General features: G+C 41.3%; 1 protein-coding gene across 3 annotated transcripts in view; it reads left to right on the top strand.

Moving 5' to 3' along the window:
* PTPRK (protein tyrosine phosphatase receptor type K) overlaps positions 1-23,578 on the top strand; it is a 576,923-nt gene that overhangs the window by 37,702 nt on the left and 515,643 nt on the right. The window contains exon 2 of one of the 3 annotated variants that reach the window (XM_074948400.1): positions 13,012-13,092. The exons of the other annotated variants lie outside the window; for them this stretch is intronic. Coding sequence (XP_074804501.1) covers positions 13,012-13,092 — 81 coding nt within the window. The remainder of the gene's footprint in view (positions 1-13,011; positions 13,093-23,578) is intronic. 3 annotated transcript variants of the gene reach the window in all.

Genomic DNA, 23,578 nt, shown 5'->3' with positions numbered 1-23,578 from the left:
CTGTCTTTTGGATGCCCTGGTTCACCCTTGTAACTTCTGCTGTTCCACAAGTAGCAGACTGAAATTTACAAGACTGTTAAGAATTTCTTGGCTACAGTGGCCTGTAACTTTTAGGTAGCAGTGGGGAATCTGATGAGATTCTTACAGATTTACTCTGCTTCCTCTGGAATCGGCAAGCAGCCAAGACATGGAGTGAGTCTAAATTGCATTGTTTGTTTGACACACATGCTACATTTACATGATTAAGCTGGCCAAAACAGCTAAAACAATTTGTGGGGATCCTGTTATAAATCATTTATATAGTATTGCAAATGTAAATGGCACTTTTGTAAACAAAGAATAAGACACATTCCTTTGCCCTGAAGAGTTCACTGTCTGAGGGACAAAACAGGGCACGGATCAGCAGTTACCTAAGGAGGGTGTGGAGAATGTAGGTGAGGAAAATGAGGTAGGAACTGCAAGTAACTAAACACTTGAGAATTCATGGTTTTGTTTTCAGATGTCTTCAATATTTTTAAATAAAGTGGTGTAGGGAAACTCTACTGCCCACTGTAACGGACTATGTAGTTAGAATTTCTGTCAGGAGGTAGCAATATGTGACTTATTGGGTCAAGATCCATTGTAATTTAAAGGCCTAACTGTATACATGCAGCATGGGAGATTAGATGAATTTAGGATCTTCTGCACCAAAACATTTAAACAAAAGGCTTTTTGTCCTATGTTAGTTGCTGGGGGATGACATAAGACAGTTTTAATTTTCGTGTGGTGGGGGAGAGGGAATGTGGGGGTAGCTGTTCTTCATGGAACAAGGTGACAAATTTTACAGGGCAACATTAAATTTAATAAATCCTCATTAAAAGCTGCAGTCAGCTGGGCAATGACTTATAAAGAACTGTACACTTTTCAGTAGACCTCCAAAGAAATATCTGACTTCTGTTCACTTCTGATTATTGGATCTTTGCTTAGATTTTTTTCTAATAGTCCAAAGATAACTTATTCAAAAATACACTTCAGTATAATCAACTTCAAGGCTCTGGAATATATATTATAAGAAAGCAGAAATTAGCTGTCTTTGGGCAGGAATGCAGAGTTCGGTTACCCATGCTATACATGTAAATATTTCTAACAAATAAAAGGTGGTGACACTTGATAAGACATTTCTAAATGTATCTTTTGTATAAAGAGTTAATAAACAATTAAAAGCATGTTATAAGCATGTTACGGACCTGTAGTATGTGTTGTGGTGGTGGTAAGTACATCAGAAAAAGGCATTATAGATGTTTATAAGCCAAGATTACAAGCAACCTACTGGAATTCATAAAATACACAGATTGGTTATTTATTAAATCTATTAATCATTTATTGACTTTATAAACTATATATAAAGGTAACCTTAATATTAAGTGTGACCAAAAAGGTGGCTTGGTGCATTATTTTTGTGCCACTCTTTCAGTCATCTATTTACTCGTGGCATAGCCTGCAGAAGAATCAAAATTTCTCTTGTCAGTACACGTTGAAGCTTTTAAATGGTGATCACTTGTAGCTTTTCTTTATGATCAACTGGACTACTTCACAAAATGCTAAATGTATACCCAGACACTGATATGTTGTTGTTCTCTACAACAGAGTGGGAAATAGGGCAGAAAAATTTCCTGACTTAAAATCTGTTGCATCTACTTCAAAATTGTATGCATACATGTACAGTAACTCTTGCTCTAAAGCAGAACCAGGTTTGTTTATTTACACCAAGAGTAGCCACATCTGTCAGTGGTGCGTGAGAGAGAGAGAGGATAAATCATTAAGAAGTGCAGGCAAGGAGGATTAAAAAAAAAAAAGAGTAAGCAAAATGCACTGTTAGAAAACATTACTATTTATAGCCTTGCTTTCTCTAGAGGTTTGGGGAGGGTCTAGAAGATCTTGAGTTTTGTCCTTTCCCCAACCCTCCATTTCATAGAATCATAGGGACTAGAAGGGACCTCGAGAGGTCATCTAGTCCAGTCCCCTGCACTCATGGCAGGACTAAGTATTATCTAGACCATCCTTGACAGTTGTTTGTCTAACCTGCTCTTAAAAATCCGCAATGATAGAGATTCCACAGCCTCCATAGGCAATTTATTCCACTGCTTAACCACTCTGACAGGAAGTTTTTTCAGATGTCCAACTGAAACCTCCCTTGCTGCAATTTAAGCCCATTGCTTCTTGTCCTATCCTCAGAGGTTAAGAAGAACAATTTTTCTCCCTTCTCCTTTTAACAGCCTTTTATGTACTTGAAAACTATTATCATGTCCCCTCTCAGTCTTCTCTTTTCCAGACTAAACAAACCCAGTTTTTTCAGTCTTCCTTCATAGGTCATGATTTCTAGACCTTTAATCATTTTTGTTGCTCTTCTTTGGACTTTTCTCCAATTTCTCCACATTTTTCCTGAAATGTGGCGCCCAGAGCTGGACACACTACTCCAGTTGAGGCCTAATCAGTGTGGAGTAGAGCGGAAGAATTCCTCCTTGTGTCTGTCTTAAAACAACTCCTGTTAATACATCCCAGAATGATTTTTGTGCAACTGATTGTTCCTTCCTAAGTGAAGTACTTTGCATTTGTCCTTATTGAATTTCATCCTATTTACTTCAGACCATTTCTCCAGTTTGTCCAGATCATTTTAAATTTTAATCCTATCCTCCAAAGCACTTACAACCCTTCCCAGCTTGATATCGTCCACCTACTGTATACGTTTCAGAGTAACAGCCGTGTTAGTCTGTATTCGCAAAAAGAAAAGGAGTACTTGTGGCACCTTAGAGACTAACCAATTTATTTGAGCATGAGCTTTCGTGAGCTACAGCTCACTTCATCGGATGCATACTGTGGAAACTGCAGAAGACATTATATACACAGAGACCATGAAACAATACCTCCTCCCACCCCACTCTCCTGCTGGTAATAGCTTATCTAAAGTGATCATCAAGTTGGGCCATTTCCAGCACAAATCCAGGTTTTCTCACCCTCCCCCCCCCCCCCCAAACACACAAACTCACTCTCCTGCTGGTAATAGTCCATCCAAAGTGACCACTCTCTTCACAATGTGTATGATAATCAAGGTGGGCCATTTCCTGCACAAATCCAGGTTCTCTCACCCCCCTCCAAAAACCCCACACACAAACTCACTCTTCTGCTGGTAATAGCCTATCCAAAGTGACCACTCTCCTTACAACGTGCATGAAAATCAAGGTGGGCCATTTCCAGCACAAATCCAGGTTTTCTCACCCCCCCACCCCCATACACACACAAACTCACTCTCCTGCTGGTAATAGCTCATCCAAACTGACCACTCTTCCCACAATGTGCATGACAATCAAGGTGGGCCATTTCCAGCATAAATCCAAGTTTAACCAGAACGTCTGGGGGGGGGGGGGGTTAGGAAAAAACAAGGGGAAATAGGCTACCTTGCATAATGACTTAGCCACTCCCAGTCTCTATTTAAGCCTAAATTAATAGTATCCAATTTGCAAATGAATTCCAATTCAGCAGTTTCTCGCTGGACTCTGGATTTGAAGTTTTTTTGTTGTAAGATAGCGACCTTCATGTCTGTGATTGCGTGACCAGAGAAATTGAAGTGTTCTCCAACTGGTTTATGAATGTTATAATTCTTGACATCTGATTTGTGTCCATTTATTCTTTTACGTAGAGACTGTTCAGCTTGACCAATGTACATGGCAGAGGGGCATTGCTGGCACATGATGGCATATATCAAATTGGTGGATGTGCAGGTGAACGAGCCTCTGATAGTGTGGCTGATGTTATTAGGCCCTGTAATGGTGTCCCCTGAATAGATATGTGGACACAGTTGGCAACGGGCTTTGTTGCAAGGATAGGTTCCTGGGTTAGTGGTTCTGTTGTGTGGTATGTGGTTGTTGGTGAGTATTTGCTTCAGGTTGGGGGGCTGTCTGTAGGCAAGGACTGTCCTGTCTCCCAAGATTTGTGAGAGTGTTGGGTCATCCTTCAGGATAGGTTGTAGATCCTTAATAATGCGTTGGAGGGGTTTTAGTTGGGGGCTGAAGGTGACGGCTAGTGGCGTTCTGTTATTTTCTTTGTTAGGCCTGTCCTGTAGTAGGTGACTTCTGGGAACTCTTCTGGCTCTATCAATCATGCACATTGTAGGGAGAGTGGTCACTTTGGATGAGCTATTACCAGCAGGAGAGTGAGTTTGTGTGTGTATGGGGGTGGGGGGGGTGAGAAAACCTGGATTTGTGCTGGAAATGGCCCACCTTGATTTTCATGCACGTTGTAAGGAGAGTGGTCACTTTGGATAGGCTATTACCAGCAGGAGAGTGAGTTTGTGTGTGGGGTTTTTGGAGGGGGGTGAGGGGGTGAGAGAACCTGGATTTGTGCAGGAAATGGCCCACCTTGATTTTCATACACATTGTGAAGAGAGTGGTCACTTTGGATGGGCTATTACCAGCAGGAGAGTGAGTTTGTGTGTGTGTGTGGGGGGGGGGGGCGGAGGGTGAGAAAACCTGGATTTGTGCTGGAAATGGCCCAACTTGATGATCACTTTAGATAAGCTATTACCAGCAGGAGAGTGGGGTGGGAGGAGGTATTGTTTCATGGTCTCTGTGTATATAATGTCTTCTGCAGTTTCCACAGTATGCATCCGATGAAGTGAGCTGTAGCTCACGAAAGCTCATGCTCAAATAAATTGGTTAGTCTCTAAGGTGCCACAAGTACTCCTTTTCTTTCTACTGTATACGAGTACTCTCTATGCCATTATCTAAATCATCGTTGAAGATATTGAACAGAACTGGACCCAGAACTGATCCCTGCAGGACCCCGCTCGTTATGCCCTTCCAGCATAACTGTGAACCACTGATAACTGCTCTCTGGGAAAGGTTTTCCAACCAGTTTTGCACCCACCTGTATCTGAATAGTTCAGTCCCAAGCAGGAAAGCAATCAGGCACTGGCTGTCCTGTGTGTTCGCGGAGCTGCTTGTGTAGACAGGCTGCTGAAACAAAGGCACCTGCCCTGGTAACTAGACCATTGAGAATATCGAGAAGGAAACCAAATAATTTAGGTGATGGAGATGGGTATCCCTCCCCATATTTTGAGAAAACCATACTGTATTCTCTGGGGGAGTCTTTTTTAAGCCTCCTTCCCCTGCTCAGCCCAAGAGCAGTCAAACTGGTTACTTACAAGGTGCCATCCCTGTCTGCCTCCTGCACAGTCATCCCTACCTCAGTACGTTTGGTTTCATGTTCTCATCTCCAGCTGCCTGTTTTTATTTGCATAGGAAGAAAAAAAAAACTGGCAGTAAGTTTGAATTTCACAATTTTTACCAAAGATTTTGATTTTTGTGACAAATTTTCAACTTTTGTATTTTTGTGAAAACCGTTAAAATAATACAGCCTTAGTTGTGTTTGTGCTTAGATAGATCTGATTGTGGTCAGCAGCTGGCAGCAGAACACACACACACTCACTCTTCTTTGCTTAACTTGTATCCCATGTCCTCTGCCCCCGCTCTGTTTCCACAAAATTCAGAACTGTAAAAGCTCTTTAATATTTATCTTTCTGATTATAAATATTTCCCCTCTTGACTTGATTACTGAATGATTGCCATTCAAAATGCTCGGGAAAACTGTCATGATTTTTCAAACATGGTAGCTGCCCAAATTGTGAGAAGATACGGTAAAATTTATATAGAATATTCTAATAGTGACCTCTTGCTACAAAGCATTCAACAATTCTATGAGGAAATGCTGTTAAATGTAGCTTATATAATATAGAGGGAAAGGTAGTGACTTCAGTTAAGGTTGCATAAACATTTCCATTCTAACTTCCCCTTCTCCCTTGATTGCAGCTTCACAAAACTTGAACCTTTTGACCTTAAATATTCTAGCCTTTGTCTCTTCACAAAGATTAATAATTCTTAATGAAAGTTGAGCAAAAATAGTTGAGCTGCTCAGTTTGAGTTTGAGAAAATTTAGGGAAAATTATTGACTTTTTGTTTTCTCAGTTTCAAAGTTGAAATAGTTGTTGTAGCTTGCACATGCAATTTTAGCTTTGACATATCTTGACTATGCACTTAACTATGCACCTTAGATTTTTTTTGCATTGAATTACATAGTAATTGTTAAAAGAAAAGGAGTATTTGTGGCACCTTAGAGACTAACAAATTTATTTGAGCATAAGCTTTCTTGAGCTACAGCTCACTTCATGGGATGCATTCAGTGGAAAATACAGTGAGATTTATATATACAGAGAACATGAAACAATGGGTGTTACCATACACACTGTAAGGAGAGTGATCACTTAAGGTGAGCTATTACCAGTGGGGGGGAACCTTTTGTAGTGATAATCAAGGTGGGCCATTCCAGCAGTTGACAAGAACATCTGAGGAATGGTGGGGGGTGGGGAATAAACATGGGGAAATAGTTTTACTTTGTGTAATGACCCATCCACTCCCAGTCTCTATTCAAGCCTAAGTTAATTGTATCCAGTTTGCAAATTAATTCCAATTCAGCAGTCTCTCGTTGGAGTCTGTTTTTGAAGTTTTTTTTGTTGAAGAATCGCAACTTTTAGGTCTGTAATCGAGTGACCAGAGAGATTGAAGTGTTCTCCAACTGGTTTTTGATTGTTATAATTCTTAACATCTGATTTGTGTCCATTTATTCTTTTACATAGAGACTGTCCAGTTTGACCAATGTACATGGCAGAGGGGCATTGCTGGCACATGATGGCATATATCACATTGGTGGATGTGCAGGTGAACGAGCCTCTGATAGTGTGGCTGATGTGATTAGGCCCTGTGATGGTGTCCCCTGAATAGATATGTGGACACAGTTGACAACGGGCTTTGTTGCAAGGATAGGTTCCTGGGTTAGTGTTTTTGCTGTGTGGTGTGTGATTGCTGGTGAGTATTTGCTTCAGGTTCGGAGGCTGTCTGTAAGCAAGGACTGGCCTGTCTCCCAAGATCTGTGAGAGTGATGGGTCGTCCTTCAGGATAGGTTGTAGATCCTTGATGATGCGTTGGAGAGGCTTTAGTTGGGGGCTGAAGGTGACGGCTAGTGGCGTTCTGTTATTTTCTTAGTTGGGCCTGTCCTGTAGTAGGTGACTTCTGGGTACTCTTCTGGCTCACTGCAAACTATTGTTTCTGCCGGCTGGGAGCGAAGGATCAGTTCCCTTGCTGGTGGCTGGTAAAGCAGATCTTAGGAAAGGCTACATTTATCTCTGGTTTACAAAGTTCAGGATGTGGATCAAGAATGTACTTCTATGTGCAGCTGCAACCGCAATGCACTTGTTACATTTAATCCTCACTGCAACATTAATTATGGGAGGTTTTATGGTTTGCATGCCCACAAGTACTCTTTTCCTGACCTTTTCTTGGGCTGCTGTGGGCAATCTGATGTTGCTGTACTTAAGATATTCTCTCCCTTCAATTACAAATATACAAGTTAAAGTAGCATACCCTTTAATACTGACCCACAGGTAGCTGAAAAATTTATTAGCAGACCATTATCAAACTTGACCTTTCTGAATGCACTCCATGGTTTCCTGAAATGTTTAATTCAGTGTGTCTGCTTGTGGGCTGCTTATTTTGGAAAGTACCCTCAACAACAGTTTGGAATCTTCAAGCATTTAGTCATATACATTGTGGTTAAAACTTTGGGTGTTTAATTTAGCTTGGCATGGAAGCTGTTTGGCTTTCATTTGTACAGTAACTGTAAATAGATGCAACCTTTTGGAAAAGATTGAAAAGTACAGTTGCAGCAGGAAATGTTGTACCCTTCCACTAGGAAAACTAGTCTGAGAATAACTAATATTGATCCCTGTAGTAAAAGGTTACCATTATAATACCTAGGTCTTGCATAGTGTTTTCCATCAGTAGATCTCACTGTGCTTTACAAAGGAGGTTTGGCATCATTATCCCTGTTTTACAGAATCAGAACCTGAGTCCCAATCCAGTGCTTTATACACTGGGGCTACACTGCCTCCCTTATAATTCCTGTTATATCCCCAATTTTCAGTTGATTGTATCTTTTGGGATTTGACACCTTTTGCATGTGTGTTTGCTCAGAAATGATTTGTTTTGGAAGGTCTTAGAAAATAAGTTCAGCTATTTCTGATTAGAAGATAAATAGAAACATATTTTGAGTATTGTACTTCAAACAACACCAAATCCCCAAATTGCTATCTCTGTATGCAGAGCTCTGGCACAGGAGAGGTTGGGAGTAGAAACCTGAAAGTTGCTAGGAAAATACTCTTCAAGGTGTCTGGTATAAATTTACTTTGATTTAGCAAGATACGAAAACTGCCATTTGCACCTTAGTTCCTTTTGGGGACTTCTTTGCACTTCCATTCATGTTGTGAGAAGTCTGTACTATGCTACACCCATATTTATCACTTATTGTTTTAAAAACGAAGATGCTTACGGCCCCAGGTCTTATCCAGAGCTCTTTGAAATCAGTGGATTTGCAGGTCCAATATTTCATGGTCCATTCAGGTCTTGAAATGGGAGATATCTTACCAGCGTAAGAGAAGATTCCTGGTTTTCCAAGGGGCGGGTTGTCATAAGACTTGTTTTTTGACCTGGAAGTTTCTGAAGCATGGCTCTAAAGCCGATATTTATATTTATAAAAACATTTTTACCACACCATGATTTTCTCATCTAGAAATATGATGTCTATATTGGGGCTTTTGATCTGAGGTACTTAACACAAGACTTCTCAGACTTTTTTTTTTTATTTTGTCCACACAGAATTGTTCATCAAAGTTATATCAAGGTAGACTTCACTGTCTAAAGTTTAATCATTAAGGGATTAATGAAAGAGCCCTCTGGTCTGATTTATATATTCTTTTCTTGTCCTTGTTGTCATTGATGGTTTTGGGCATCTGTCTAGTTCTTGAGATGAATATGATGAAACTGTACATCAGTATGAAGATATTTGCCTTCCTGCCTTTGCCTGAGGCTGTCATGCTCTTAAGAGGTGATTTTTCTGCTGTTCTGCGTGTTAGCAAGACACTTAAATTCTGACAGACAGAGCTATAGAAAGCTGTCTAGCATAAATTTGAGACATAGGTCTGACTGCATGAGAGCACATTTCTAGGGCCATTTAATTTGTCACACTGAACTTGCTGTAAAGCTTTTTATTTGAATCCATGGTGGCCAACCTAGCATTTATGTCAAATTTCATACAAACATTACTTGTAGGGGATAGATAATGGGATACAGAACCTTTCACCTCGAGGACACAGAGTCGTATCTGGTCCATGTTCAGTTCATACATGACCTCTGTTAGGCAGCTTATATGAAATGAGATGACACAAAAATGCCATCACAATTAATACTAATGAACAATTTTGGTCACGGAGGCCAAGGAATGGACATGGAGGCTAAATTTCCCTCTTGCCCGTAGAGGCAATCCCTTCACAGCTCAGTGGTTTGAGCATTGGCCTGCTAAACCCAGGGTTGTGAGTTCAATCCTTGAGGGGGCCATTTAGGGATCTGGGCCAAAAATTGGAGATTGGTCCTGCTTTGAGCAGGGGGTTGGACTAGATGACCTCCTGAGGTCCCTTCCAGCCCTGATATTTTATGATCACAACAGGCACACTAACAAAATGGAATGGGGCAGTTTGTGCTTCCATTTCCTATGTTGCCTTAGTATTAGAGGATAAATGGAAGACTCATAGGTGTTCTCAGTTGTCAGACTATCCATTGTGAACATTAAATAAAATTTCAAAACAAATAAATGTTGCTATCACAAAACAATATAAAAACTGGGTTATGCTAGTGGCGAACACTGAATTTCAGTCTTGTAAAATTTTTATTGATTAAAACAGTAACTTTTGAATCCCAGGAAGTTTTCCATACACCAGGTCTACTGATTTGTTAAAAGCTGGATTTAGTTTCCCTATGGATTCTGTTTTTTGAAGATGCAAGAGGAGAAAACAAAATCAAACCCTTTTGCTATCCAAAAGCCCCCAGCAGAATAAAGAAATAATCTCCTATCTAGATTCTTAGAGAGTGGACAAGAACTTGAATTGGTTTATACAGAGGAGGAAAAATTGTATTGCATAACTTCCCCTATCCCCACCCCTCTCTGTCCCGCCACCGCGAAGAACTGATCTATTTCCTAAAGCTCGTTTAACGGGGCTATAAAGAGTAGGATTTTATGGGCTATTTTGTGGATCCAGATTGTGATCTTGGGTATATAAGATGTAAATCCAGAGTGAGTTAGTTGAAGTCAGTGAGATCAGAATCTACCCCTGGGTGTTTAAAAATACAGCAGTTCTCAGTTGCATTAATTTTTATACTTTTATTGAGCTCCTTTAGGGTATCGAAGGGCTTATTGAACCAAAACCTGTGTGCTCACAGGCCACAAGAGTGAAGACGCAGAGAAGGAATATTTTGGGTATGAGAGTAGCGGTTTGTAGAATTGTTAATGTACTCTGATTATAGATTTAATAATATAGTTGAAATAAAACTGTTAATGGGATATTTTTGCCAGGCTATCCCCTGGCAAATAGTGACCCTCTGATATGAATAAATTGCCAACTGCAGTATTCCTTCTTTTGGACTTTGTCATGCTTAAACAGGAGAAGGCTAATCCAAATAGAAATCCTGAACATTAGAGGCCTACATTAAAAAAGCTTTTAAAGTATGTGTGGGAGGGGGGAGTAATTGAGGTAACTGTAATCTGTCATGCAAGTGAAGATTACTTTTGAGCTGTTTTATTGCCCACCGGGTGAATACGGGACACATTTCTTAGACTAGTGGTATGCAACATTTTCAAGGCCAGGGAGCTTCAATCAATATTTGAGGGCAGACTCTGTGTCCAATTTTGGTGGTTTTGCACCATCCAGACAGGAGAGTAGGAGTGGAAACCACTTGCATTTTCCCAGTTAAGAATTCTTCCACTGTGGGTGAATTCCTGACTGGTATAGAGCTGGCTTCTGTGCTTCCCTCCTTGCAACCTAAAAGATATGGGGTCCTCTTGGGGGTGGGGAAGGGGAGCGGGTGCAGTGGACTGTACCTTGGTTATCTCCTGCTGGCATATGGTCCTTTTAGGGATTCAGGTTAGCTGGTACATGTTAGGGCAGCTTGGGCTCTGCTATACCTGCACCACAGGTAGAGTACACAATCAAAAAGCCAAAACTGGTGGTGGTTTCTTAGCTTCTTTTTTTAACTCTCTTCTGGGCTGCCCTTGATGGCTCTGTAGGGGAAGGGAGCCATCTTTTGCTAAACACTCCCTGTACTCAAGGAGAGCCAGTTGAGGTCATGTCCTGCTCTCCCTGTGGCTTCAAAAGCCAGACCAAGGAAGTGAGCAGTAGGGCAGCCAGAGCTATACTCCCTTCTTCCTTCTTTGTGATGTAGCAGGCAGCCAGCAGCGGAGCAGCTGCAGCAGGAAAAGGACAGCAACCCCAACTCGCATCAGGGCTGTTCTTAGTGTTACGGGGGAGAAGCCATGCAAAGCTGTGCCCTCTAGTACCTCCCCTTTGAAATGGGGCCAGATTCAAAAATCAGAATCTTAGGACCCAGCTCCAGGAACACATTTTAAATTGTAATCAAATAAATTTTTCTTTTTCTTAACACACTTGCCTTTGAGGGCCCCAGGTTGGACACTGCTGGGTTAGGTAGTGATTAGAGCCAGGTGATAGAATTGAAAGTTGGTTGGAATGCTTTCAAAATGGGGGTGGGAGAGGAGGAAAGGGAGGTGGTGACAGCGGTAGGGGCATAAAATCACTTGCTCCTTTTTTGTTTTAAACAGCAGAAAGTTACCAGCAATTAGAAGTGAAACTGGGATAGGGTGGGTGGAGGTATTGGGGGCGGTATTCTATTAACAGCACTGAAGGCAGAGACTAGTGTGAGCATTCGGTATGTGTGAACAGAGTGCTCAGACATGGGATACTCTTTAAGAATACAGTATAAAAGTTAGGTGTTTGTTGGCCATGTTTTTGGCCTAAAGTTTTTTTTATAAAATATAGTTATCCCTAAAGGCTCACAATTTACCACTTTCAGCTGGTTAGCTTCTTCTGTGCAGCATGGTACAAGTGGTTCTTCAGGAGGGATTTGATTGTGAGGAGTGTGTACTAGCTCAGGAAGGACTTTCCATGCTTGTGTGTGTGTCTGTGTAAGAAGGTGCAGTGATGTCTGAAGGAGAAATGGACAAATGATCTGCTGATGTTGACATCAATGGCAGGGCACAAGGGGCGAGGGATGGTAGTGAGTGAGATTTTAAAAAATCAGTGCCATGTCTCCACTTCAATCTTTTTTTACAAATCTCCCATTCTGCTTTTATGATATTCAGAGGGCTGTTGATTAGCTGTGTATTACAGTTCAATTTTCTACAGCAGTCTTGATGAGCATGTCTTTGTAACCATATCTATGGTGTGTCATCAGTTAGCTTGTTTGATCATTTAATTATGTTGTGGTTAAATAATATGTTCCATGTGTACTGACTATATGATGAATAGATATAAGTAGGATAGGATTGTAAGAATATTAGATTGACAAGTATTTAGGAGTGACAAGTGTGTATTAGATATATAAGTAAGGTAAGGCAGTAATGCAAGACCTACAGGCTAAGCCTGTAAGGTTTCAGCTCAGCCACTCTAGGCCTCAGGCTTACGGTGATTTGACATGAGTAGGTGATCCAGGAATGACCCTATGCCAATAAGATCACGAGATTACTGTAAAGGATGTGCCAATAGGTGATGTTCTGAGAAAATATACCACAATGTACCCATCTAGACCTCATTGTACCTGTTCAGACTGCAGGGCACCTACCTGATTGTAACATCACAGAAAGTTCTGCTCTGGCTGGGTGTTACCATGGGAACATATGTACATAAATGTTCATGAGAAAAAGGGGAACTAAGAGGACAACCTATGAAGAGTGGGGCACCCCAAGATTTATGTGGTGTGGAAGTACAGATTAGGAAAAATAGGTTGGAACCCTCATGCATATGCATAAGGTCGTAGAGGGTGGTCATAATAACAAGATAAAAGGGTTCCCTTGTATGGATAGGGTTGGAAGACCCCAGCAAGAATCATCCATCTATTGATGACCACCTGTTGAGAGACCCACCAGACTCTATACTATCTTTGGGTATGTGAGGATGAATACGGCGTTGGCTATTGCTTGCGCTCTCTCAGGTTGAGAAAATGGGTATGTGAGTATAACATAACTTACAAGTAAAAAATCTTGTTTGCATTATAACTGTGGTCACTGTATATGTTGTTCATGTGTTCCTAGAGTGTCCAAATCTAAGGGTGATTTCCAAGTTATTGATCTTAGAACTGTAGCATCACAGGAGCTGGACTCACTGTAATTTACCGCAGAACTATCAATTCATTCAATTAAATAAAAGCTACAGATGGGGTAAAAAAAAAAAACTTTTGAAAAGGCAGTAATGAAGCAAACTTGTGTCTACATTATATTTTAGGTAATAGATGTGATGTTTCATTACAGAATAATATGTTTTTGTAACAGTTGTCAGATTACCTTTTTCTCCAGATTTTGCTGGAAAATGCTTCTGACTGTGTTTGCTGGTGCTTTGGAATATCTGTACTCTGCTTAGCTGTCATTTTTATATGCTTTCTACTGACAGTTTACATTGTCGTAATAGTTAAAGGCCACTTTTTTTTTTTCTACCTCCTTTTTTCTTTTGGCATTTCCCAGCCAGGAACTGTTACTCAATTGACTCACGTTTCCAAATTGTTTTTGTTGGGATATATAAATTTGACTTGATTGCTTTACTAAAGGTCATATTTGTTTTTCAGTGGGTCTTTTAATACTTGAGATCTTGGCACTTTTGCCTATGGCAAAAGCTTAGAGAACATTTTTCAATGTAGAAAACTAACCCCGGAGAGGACCAAGAAATTGGATTTAATTTTTTCAATTCATAACCTTATGTAACCTGTGTTCTTTCCCCTTCCCTGAAAACCCACAATCCATTCTCTTGCACTTAACTGCAAAAACTCTCTTAGCATTTTCTTGCCATGTGTTGGGTTTACTCTCCTCTTAAAAGGTGAAAACTGGTACAAATACGAAGTTAATATTTTTGGCATCATAAAGTGGTTGCTTTTTGGGTGATATAATTTTAAATTCTGTAAGCTTTGAAAGATGCTATAATGTTTTGGTTTATTAAGCAAGGTTGTTTTTTTTTGTAGTTTTGTAAGATAAATATGTGAAACAGCCAATGATGTGGTGATAGTAAGACACAAGTGAAAATTTCTTAAGGTGTCATGTTTCTCAAAAATGATTTACTACCACTGTACTTGCATCAGTTAGAATTTTACTTTATGTGCAGTATTGTTTTCAAAAGACTTGTATTATTGTATGTTTTCACACCATTGTGAGACTTGGATATTTTACAGGCTTTCTGTGTAGTTGAAATAATGTATTTGTTCTTAGAGTTTAGGTTTTTCTTTTAATGTTTTGTTTTAAACCCAACTGGGCACTTTCTTTCAAAATAAAAATGCAGAAAACTGAACCTGTTGTATCTGTAACAAGGGGCTTTTTTGCTAAGGACATTATTTAACAGTGAATGGGTGTTTTACGTTCCATGCATGTTTACTTAATCTGACTGTACATCTTTGGCACAGATTTCAGTAGAGTCATCTTCCAAGAAGTTTGACTGTACTAGTGAGCTGTCTGGGAAAAGATTGCATTATCCTGCTGTGGCTACATGTAATACATCTGTCATAAAAACATTGTGAATCACTTTCCTCCCAGAGACTAACCAATTTATTTGAGCATAAGCTTTTGTGAGCTACAGCTCACTTCATCGGATGCATCGGTTGCATCCGATGAAGTGAGCTGTAGCTCACGAAAGCTTATGCTCAAATAAATTGGTTAGTCTCTAAGGTGCCACAAGTACTCCTTTTCTTTTTGCGAATACAGACTAACACGGCTGTTACTCTGAAACCTTTCCTCCCAGATAATTTGCCATTTCTATGTGCTACTCAGAAAGGAAAAATTATGTCTTTGGGTATAGGTAATTCTATTCCCAAACTAACAGAAAAACAGCAAGGACATGTAGAGCTATAATGACTACAGGAGACTCACAGGAGTCTTGTTGGTGGACAAGTATTTCTCTAGGCTTGGCCAGCCGGAGGTAGGTAACAAGAAGAGGGGACAAAAAGTAGCTTTATTCATAAAAGGGAGAAATAGAAGCTTAATGCTACATATGACAGAAGGCTCTTGATTAGGCTGTAGTGCGCAGGGTGCCTTTCTTAATCAATTTCTGTGTATCAGCCAGCCATAAATTTTGTGCTCCATATAAAACGGAAGTCGAAATTTGGGGTGTGCTTTAACTGGCAAAAGCTTTTGGGGGAAAAAGGCTGCCTAAGTTCATTTGTATCCATTTTTTATGACAGAATTCTTTATTCCTTGTTATTCTTTAAGCTTCTTCATGTTCAGCTGCTTGATGAGTTACGGTTTATTAATAAGATATCCATGGCTGATTTTATGAGTGGATAGGTGGTGTATATGTGGAAGACGGGTTATGTTACAGGTATCTGTCTCTCAAATTAATTGAAATGTCAATTGCCTGTCAAATGAAATGTTTTAATTAAATCTAAGTTCTGAAGCTGTATGTTACAATTGAAGTAACTGAAAATAAATCAAACTGATCAGTTTAATTTTCCCTACATCATGCAGTGTGGCTGTTTGCCAACATTTATCCTCTTTTATGGAAGGATCATGTGGCAAATGTTTTCAGCTTTCAGTAGCAAGATAATTGACCTTTTAAAATGGGAGCATTCTAATAATGTTTCTTGAAAATAAAAACACATTTTAAAATAAATTTCAAGTAGCCTTTCTCATGTAGTCCAGGTAAGTGGATACATAATTAACCAAAGCTGTGACTTACTCTGGCCTTGCTGGGGGAAACTAGTGGAGGGAAGAGAGAGGAACAGGCCAAATGACCGCTAACATCCGTATCATCTTTCATTGAGATCATCCTTTGTAGAAAATAGTGCTGCTGGTTGATACTTTTCCATTAGCTGAGACGGCAGACAGGCTGTTGTGCTGTCTTTGCATTGAATTGTCAGTTTTGCTTTTTTGTCTCGCTAGCAGGAAATACGACAATGTAGAATATTTGCTTCTACTCTCTAAGGTTTGTGGCCCCTTCAGTATATCCCCTGACCTTAGTGGCCAGGAGCTTCTAAAGTTGAGGCTGTGTGACTCCCCCTCTCTGAGATCCATTTCACTGAGCTGTGGCGATGTTATAGTTTGTTCTACACAGACTGGGCTTGTGTGCAACACTAATGAATAGTTAGCTGCTGTCTTGGTGACACTGGCCATATGTGTTGAGATTTAATCCGTTTAGCATTTTTCCACTGGTAAATATGTATGGTCAGAATAAATTACTTGATCTTCTGTCTCTTTTCTGACAAGTAAAGGAATAATTATTAAAAAGTGTCCCCAAACCTCCCAAAATAAAACAAAAGGTGATTAAACGATGAGGAGGAAAAGGTGTTAACGAAAATGTCATTAGTTAAATATTATTATAGTCCTGAAAGTATAAACAAAGGTTACAAAACCAAACCTGTTGGAATTCTTGGGAGAGAATACACTGTAAAGGTTTAATAAAATTAAGCATGTCGGTTTTAAGGGGAGAATGTGAAAGACATATAAATTAAGATGTGTAGGCATTAGTACCGCATGGTGAAGCTGAAGGGCATGTGATTGATTCAATTTTCCTGAAGAGGGGGACTTGCCTACAAGAAATTTTGGGAACACTGCTTCAACACAGGTAGAGGGAATCTCTTGGTTTTCTGAGGCTGGCTTCAACCAATAGACGCATTTCAGGTGCTGGTCTGTTTGGCTGCTGTTGGTGGAACCAGCCTATTTCCTATGACAAGCAGTGCCGACTTGCATAAATTCCTCCTGTCCCACTATTTTTGTTTTTGTTTTGGTAAGTGTATGTGATTGATGTTTTTTATTGCCGATCCTGACAACTGGCATTATTCTTCTGAGGTGAGGTGGAGGGAAATTGTCAGATTGTGTAAGTCCCTGTGGAGCCTGGCCTCGCAGTTACATTGGAGGAAGCAGGGAATACAGATAATGGGAAGCCGATTTTCCTGCCTTCTGCCCTGCCTGTGTCTTTTGAGAATCTAAAGAAGTGTGAGGACATGGGATTGTTAGGAAGTTAAAGTGCTATGTCTTAATGCTACAGTACTGGGGCTAAACAGATGGTGTCATTAGCCTACAGTGGAGAAGTACTATTTTTTGTTACGATAAAAGGAAGTAGCTGTGGGTGGTGACCCAAAAAGCTTATAAATTGATGGGACCTAAAATATATTTAAAACTGTGAAGTGTATGGTTATGATTGTTCATTGCCAATTACAGTCCTTTTGATAGAAGAGACTTACATGCCCTTGGAGGTAGCCTTTAATGGCAAAAAAAAAAAAAAGTGTGGTGTTCAGTTATTTTTAACGTTTAAGCACAAGTGGAGGAGTAGAGGCATGAAAAACAAACACTCTCTCTTCCTTCTCTTGGCTAATAGTGATTACATTGCTTTGGAGTGACAGAAAGCATGGAGCTCACTTGCTTTTACTCCCTGCATGTGCATTAGGAGGCTATCAGAGAATCTGGGGGTCCTGCAAACATCGTTTACGTACTTGATTCTGTTAGTGGCTTTTTGCGTGTGTGTTTCTCACATTAACTTATTTTGAGCTTGGTTATGTCTTTTTTTTTTTTTTTAAAATAAAATACAATGTCATTCACAAAAGTTAAGAAGAAAAATATAACTAAGCAAAGTAAAATAACTTGCTCTGGCCAACTGCTCTACTTGGACTTAACATTTTAAAAAGAAAGCTTCACTGAGTTAAGAAATAATTGAAAAAGAGGTTGGGGAGGGCGTGGGGGGGGGGTTGGTCAGAGGTTTCATGCTTGGGAGAAAATCCAGTTACATCAGTCAAGCCTTAGAGCCATTTCTCTTCCACACTTAATAAATAATTTCACCTAACACTTTGGCTGATTATCAAAGTTGTTAAATATTTTTCCTTTTGCAGCCCATGTGCGCCTGCTTGATCTTCAATTGGTCTTTTCCGTGAAATGTGATGTCACAATTCCATTTTTATGACTTCATAGGACATTAAATGACAAGAAATTTGGTTGTGGTTGGGAGGAAAATATGTTCAAATACATCTTACAAAAGGCAAAGTGTAAGAGGGTGGGGAAAATTAGCATCAGAAGTAATTGCAGAGGTTTTGGTTAGTAAGCTTTTGTGATCACAGCAAGTCTCCAGACCCTGATGTGGAATTTACTTATCCTTGCAGCTGGGGCGCAGAGGTGCATCCATGCAGTGTCTGTCATGGCGGTGACTTAGTTCCTGCCATTAGCTTGTTCTGTGTCCTGTCAGCAGAGAGTGGCTGGCTTTCTTCACCCACTCCAGACCCTCTATGAAGCCTCACAAAACAGCATTTTCCTCAAATAACTGCATTCTATTCTTCTTAATTTTACCTGATTTACGTATTCCACTTTTGTCCCTCTTATGCTGTTTTTCATTATTTTGTTTTGCTGTCTGTCTTGCGATTTTATTCTTACAAGGATGGATAACTTGCAATAGATCATTCAAATTTTGCCTAAGAAGTGTCCACTGGAAGAATCTTTTCTTGATTGTATTTGTTTTAAATTAGTTGGCTAACTTCTGTGAATTATTTGGTCTGCAGCTGGTTTGAGCAGTTTACGAATTTCCAAACTTATTGGATACATAGTTCATATGGTATATTTCTGTCCCAGACTAGACAAATAATTCTTAAAATCAAGTTACCAATGCATGTTTTTGTTACTATTCAAAATTTGCTTTCTGTAACTATTCCCTTAGTATTTTAAACTTGCTGCTTCTGAGGATGTTCCTGCAAGTAAACTTGTTTAATAAAATACTGACACAAAGAAAACATGCAGAGTTTGAACACTAAGCGAATGGCTCTTCTCAAAAAAAAATTACTTTGCAATATTCACCCAGCACTAGATCTGAGTCAGCTGGTAAAAAGAGGAAAGGTTGTTAATGCAAACTCTTGAAGTTCAAACTACAGACTCCTCCAATAAGTCTAGCGCTAGCTATCTGCGTGACATAAACTTTTGTCATGTTGATTATATCCTTTCGATAATTAACTTCTGGGCAGTAATTGTTAAGTTGCCAGGCACCCATATTGGCTTAATAAGACCTGCTCAGCAGACATGCCAAACCTGTGAAAAAAATGCAGAAATTGGGCTTGTTTTTGGCTTAATTGGCTTGTGAGTTGCTTGTTGGCTAGTTTTTGGCTTGTTTGGCTTGTAGCTTGTTGGTTTTTTTTTTTTTTTTTTTTGATTGGCTCCCTGCAAGCAAGGGCAACGGGGTTAAGCCGGGGGGTGGGGGGGGAGAGTCGGGCGCAGAGCGGGCACACCACAGTCCCAAAGTGCATGCCGGGGGGATCTAGTCACATAGATATTAGGATTCTTAGTGATTGGCTTGTTTTGGCCTTGTTTTGAAATGGGATTAGCTTGTTTTTTGGCTTATTGTGAAAGTCAGGATGCTTATTTACCGCGTGAAAGTTGGCAACTGTGCTGCTCAGGTATGACAGCACTTGTGGATAATGGAAGAAGATTATAAAGTTTATCACTTTTTCCGTCTGGCTTCATAAGTTCTTCAGAGGGTTATTAGTATTAAACAACATACCCCGGGGGGTGGGGGGGGAAGCCAGTCAGTAAAGTTGGAAGATTTTTTTTCCCTTTTACAAACATTTTCTACTTTTTAATGTAGTGTAAAATCAGAAATGTGATAGATATTGCTCTTTTTTCCCCTTTTATTATTGTCCCCTTATTTTGGGGGGTGGGAAATAAATATAAATTAGTCATAGATGCTTTTGAAAATTTCTCTCAAGTCACATTTTAAAAGTGACTTAGGCCATGTCTGTACAATACAGCTGTGCTGCTCTAAGAGCACTCATGTTAATCGCGTTATGCCAGTGGGAGAGGGCTCTCCTTTTGACATAATAAAACCAGCTCAATGAGTGTCGATGGCTATGTTGGTGGGCGAGTGTCTCCTACCGACAGCGTTGTGCACACGAGCGCTTATGCCGGCAAAACTTACGTTGCTTGGCGTGTGTTTTTTCACACCCCATGCGCAACAAAAGTTTTGCCGACATAGGTGCTAGTGTAGACCTGTCCTAAGTCTCCTTGAAAGTCAGTGGGACTTAAGTGCTTTTGAAAATGTTACTCAGTGACTTTAAGAAGCAAATCTGCAACCAGCGGGGAGAAGAATGCACATTTCAATAGCTACATTTCTCCTGGTAGGAAGGGGTTTACAAACCTGAAAATCATTTGATAAATGCATACTTATTTGCAGAAAGTACACGTAGAGTATTCAAATTTAGTTTAATAACTTATTTCCTTTACTGGCCTAGGAACGAGTGACAAGGACAGAGAGCTGGGTAGTGTTATTGGTAGTTTTAATGTTCTACTGAGTGTTCTAGGTTGAGAGTCACTGCACTAGTCAGACATTGCCATGACAAACTGCTGTTAAGTCTGTAATGCTTTTGATGTTTGAGGGCATTATAATGAACTCCAATTAGGAGTCCTTGTATTGTCCTTGTATTGGTCACCTCATTACAGATGTTCCGGTCTCACTGCTGAAATTGCACTTCTGTGCGCACACTCAGAATGGAGGTTTATATGTTGATAAACATTAACCAGAGGAAAATGGGTTGGTGCCACTGCTTCAGTTATTAATCTCATTTCCTACTGTTTCATTGAATTTGTAATTAAATTTGAAATGAAGCTTTTCTGGATTTAAATATGTGTAGAAACTTGGACTACCACTGCCTGTCCTGCTGACCAGTTCTGTCTCTTTTTTTTCAGTTGTACTCCCCCATCTGTCTGTATCCATCTGTCATCTCTTGTCTGACATGTAATTGTAAGCCCTTTGGGGCAGGGCCCATCTTTATGGTCTGGTTTGTACACTACTTAGCACCCAGGGGTCCTGATCCAGGACTGGGGCTCCTAGGTGCTACCAATAATGCAAACAATAATAACTGTCAACTTGAGTATAATTTTTAAGTAAACTAATTGTGTGTGTGTGTGGGGGGGAGAAACATTTTTAGTAATTCTAATTGATCTTCACTTAGAATGGAAAAGCACTGGTACTTCTAGTGCAATTGGTCTTTTGTCACATGAAGGTATGTGTCCTGGGGACCTATGCATGTTACTTAGTTTTTCTTCTGCCCCATCTCCATGGATGGGCTGACTAAATGGATGTTTCTGGAGAACTTTATTGCATATCGTACATTTTCAGTGCAAAATGGTCAGTCTCTTTCTGGCTGACACTATCGAATAAACATTTTAAAAAATGTGTTCGCCAGGGAAATCAGAACTGCTACTCCAGGGTCGGCAACCTATGGTACAGGTGCCAAAGACAGCACGTGAGCTGATTTTTAATGGCACACTGCTGCCTGCTGGGTCCCAGCCGCCGGACCCGCTCAGTCCGCTGATGAACCCAGGCCGGCAGCGGGCTGAACGAGGCCTGCATCCGGGACCCCGATAGGCAGCAGCATGCCATTAAAAATCCTGCCCGCCCCAGCCTGCTCTTCTCTGTGCCGGCCCCCTCCCCCCGCAGGGGCAGGGTGAAGAAGCTTGGTCCTGCTGGCTGCTGCTGCAGGGCAGGCAAGGTCCCCGCTCCCCCACCTCTTCCCGCAGCGTGCTGGGTTCCTGCCCTCCTCCGCTCCCTCCCTGCTGCCGATCAGCTGATGGCTCTTGCGAGGGAGGGGGATAAGCGGAGCCGCAGCGTGTTCACTGCTCCAGGGAGGAGGCAGAGAAGAGGTGGGGTCAGGGCCTTGGGGAAAGGGGGTGGAATCAGGGCACATCCCCTCCAGCCCCCTGCTGTGAGCTGTTCTGGGCAGGGGGCTGGGAGCACCCCCACGACCCTAGCCCACACTCCCAGCCCTCTGCCCTGCACTCCCCCCACACTCCCAGTCCCCCACATCCCATGCCCTGACTCCTGCACCCCCCCCCCACAGTTCCCCAAGCCTCTGCCGTGACTCCTGCACCCTCCTCGCACACCCCCAGTCCCCTGCCCTGACTCTTGCATCCTCCACATTCCCACCCTACCCTGAGCACCAAACGGGAGCTCCTGCACCCGCCCCCCCCACATTCCCACCTGCACCCCTCACACCAAATGGGAGCTGCCCAGGTAAGCACTCCACACCCAAATCTCCTGCCCCAACCCTGAGCGCCCTCCCTCATTCTAGCTCCTGGCCAGAGCCTACACCCCAACCCCCAGCCTGCTCCTTCACCCCCAGCCCTGTTCTCAGTGCACTCCCACCCCCAGTTCAGTGCAGAGAGAGAGGAGGAGAATGGGCTAGAACCAGGGAGAAGGTAGGTACCCACTCTATGTGGGCAGGGCCGGGATCCTAGACTGGCAGTGGGCTGAGCAGGGCCGGCAACCGGGACCCTGGCTGGCAGGAGCCAACGGATGGAACCTGTCATAAATATAAAGGGAAGGGTAACCACCTTTCTGTATACAGAACTATAAAATTCCTCCTGGCCAGAGGCAAAACCCTTTCACCTGTAAAGGGTTAAGAAGCTAAGGTACCTCGCTGGCACCTGACCAAGATGACCAATGAGGAGACAAGATACTTTCAAAGCTGGGGGACAAAGGCTCTGTCTGTCTGTGTGATGCTTTTGCTGGGCACAGAAAAGGAAGGGAGTCTTAGAATTTAGTAAGTAATCTAGCTAGATATGCGTTAGATTTCTGTTTTGTTTAAATGGCTGGTAAAATAGCTGTGCTGAATGGAATGTATATTCCTGTTTTTGTGTCTTTTTGTAACTTAAGGTTTTGCCTAGAGGGATTCTCTGTTTTGAATCTGATTACCCTGTAAGGTATTTACCATCCTGATTTTACAAAGGTGATTCTTTTACTTTAATTAAAATTCTTCTTTTAAGATCCTGATTGTTTTTTTCATTGTTCTTAAGATCCAAGGGTTTGGGTCTGTGTTCACCTATGCAAATTGGTGAGGATTTTTATCAAGCCTTCCCCAGGAAAGGGGGTGTAGGGCTTGCGGGGGGAGAAGTCTCCAAGTGGGCTCTTTTCCTGTTCTTTGTTTAACACGCTTGGCAGCATAGGGTTCAAGGACAAGGCAAAGTTTGTACCTTGAAGTTTTTAACCTAAGCTGGTAAGAGTAAGCTTAGGGGGTCTTTCATGCAGGTCCCCCCATCTGTATCCTAGAGTTCAGAATGGGGAAGGAACCTTGACAGAACCCCAGACCGGCAGCAGGCTGAGTGGCAGTGGGCTGAGCTGCTGAGCCCGCTGCCGGTCTGGGGTCCCGGCCGCCGGCCCCGCTCAGCCTGCTGCCGGCCTAAGTAAACGGAACCCCAGGCTGGCAGCGGCCCGGCGGTGTAAAGTCAGCATTTTAATTTAATTTTAAATGAAGCTTCTTAAACATTTTGAAAACCTTGTTTACATTACATACGACAATAGTTTAGTTATATAATATATAGACTTACAGAGAGAGACCTTGTAAAAAACCTTAATTACTGGCATGCGAAACCTTAAATTAAAGTGAATAAATGAAGACTCGGCCCACCACTTCTGAAAGGTTGCTGATCC

This window comes from Natator depressus, chromosome 3 (assembly GCF_965152275.1).
Source record: "Natator depressus isolate rNatDep1 chromosome 3, rNatDep2.hap1, whole genome shotgun sequence".
NCBI lineage: Eukaryota > Metazoa > Chordata > Testudines > Cheloniidae > Natator > Natator depressus.
Note: the sequence above shows the minus strand (reverse complement) of the source record. Positions and strands in the feature narration are given on the sequence as shown.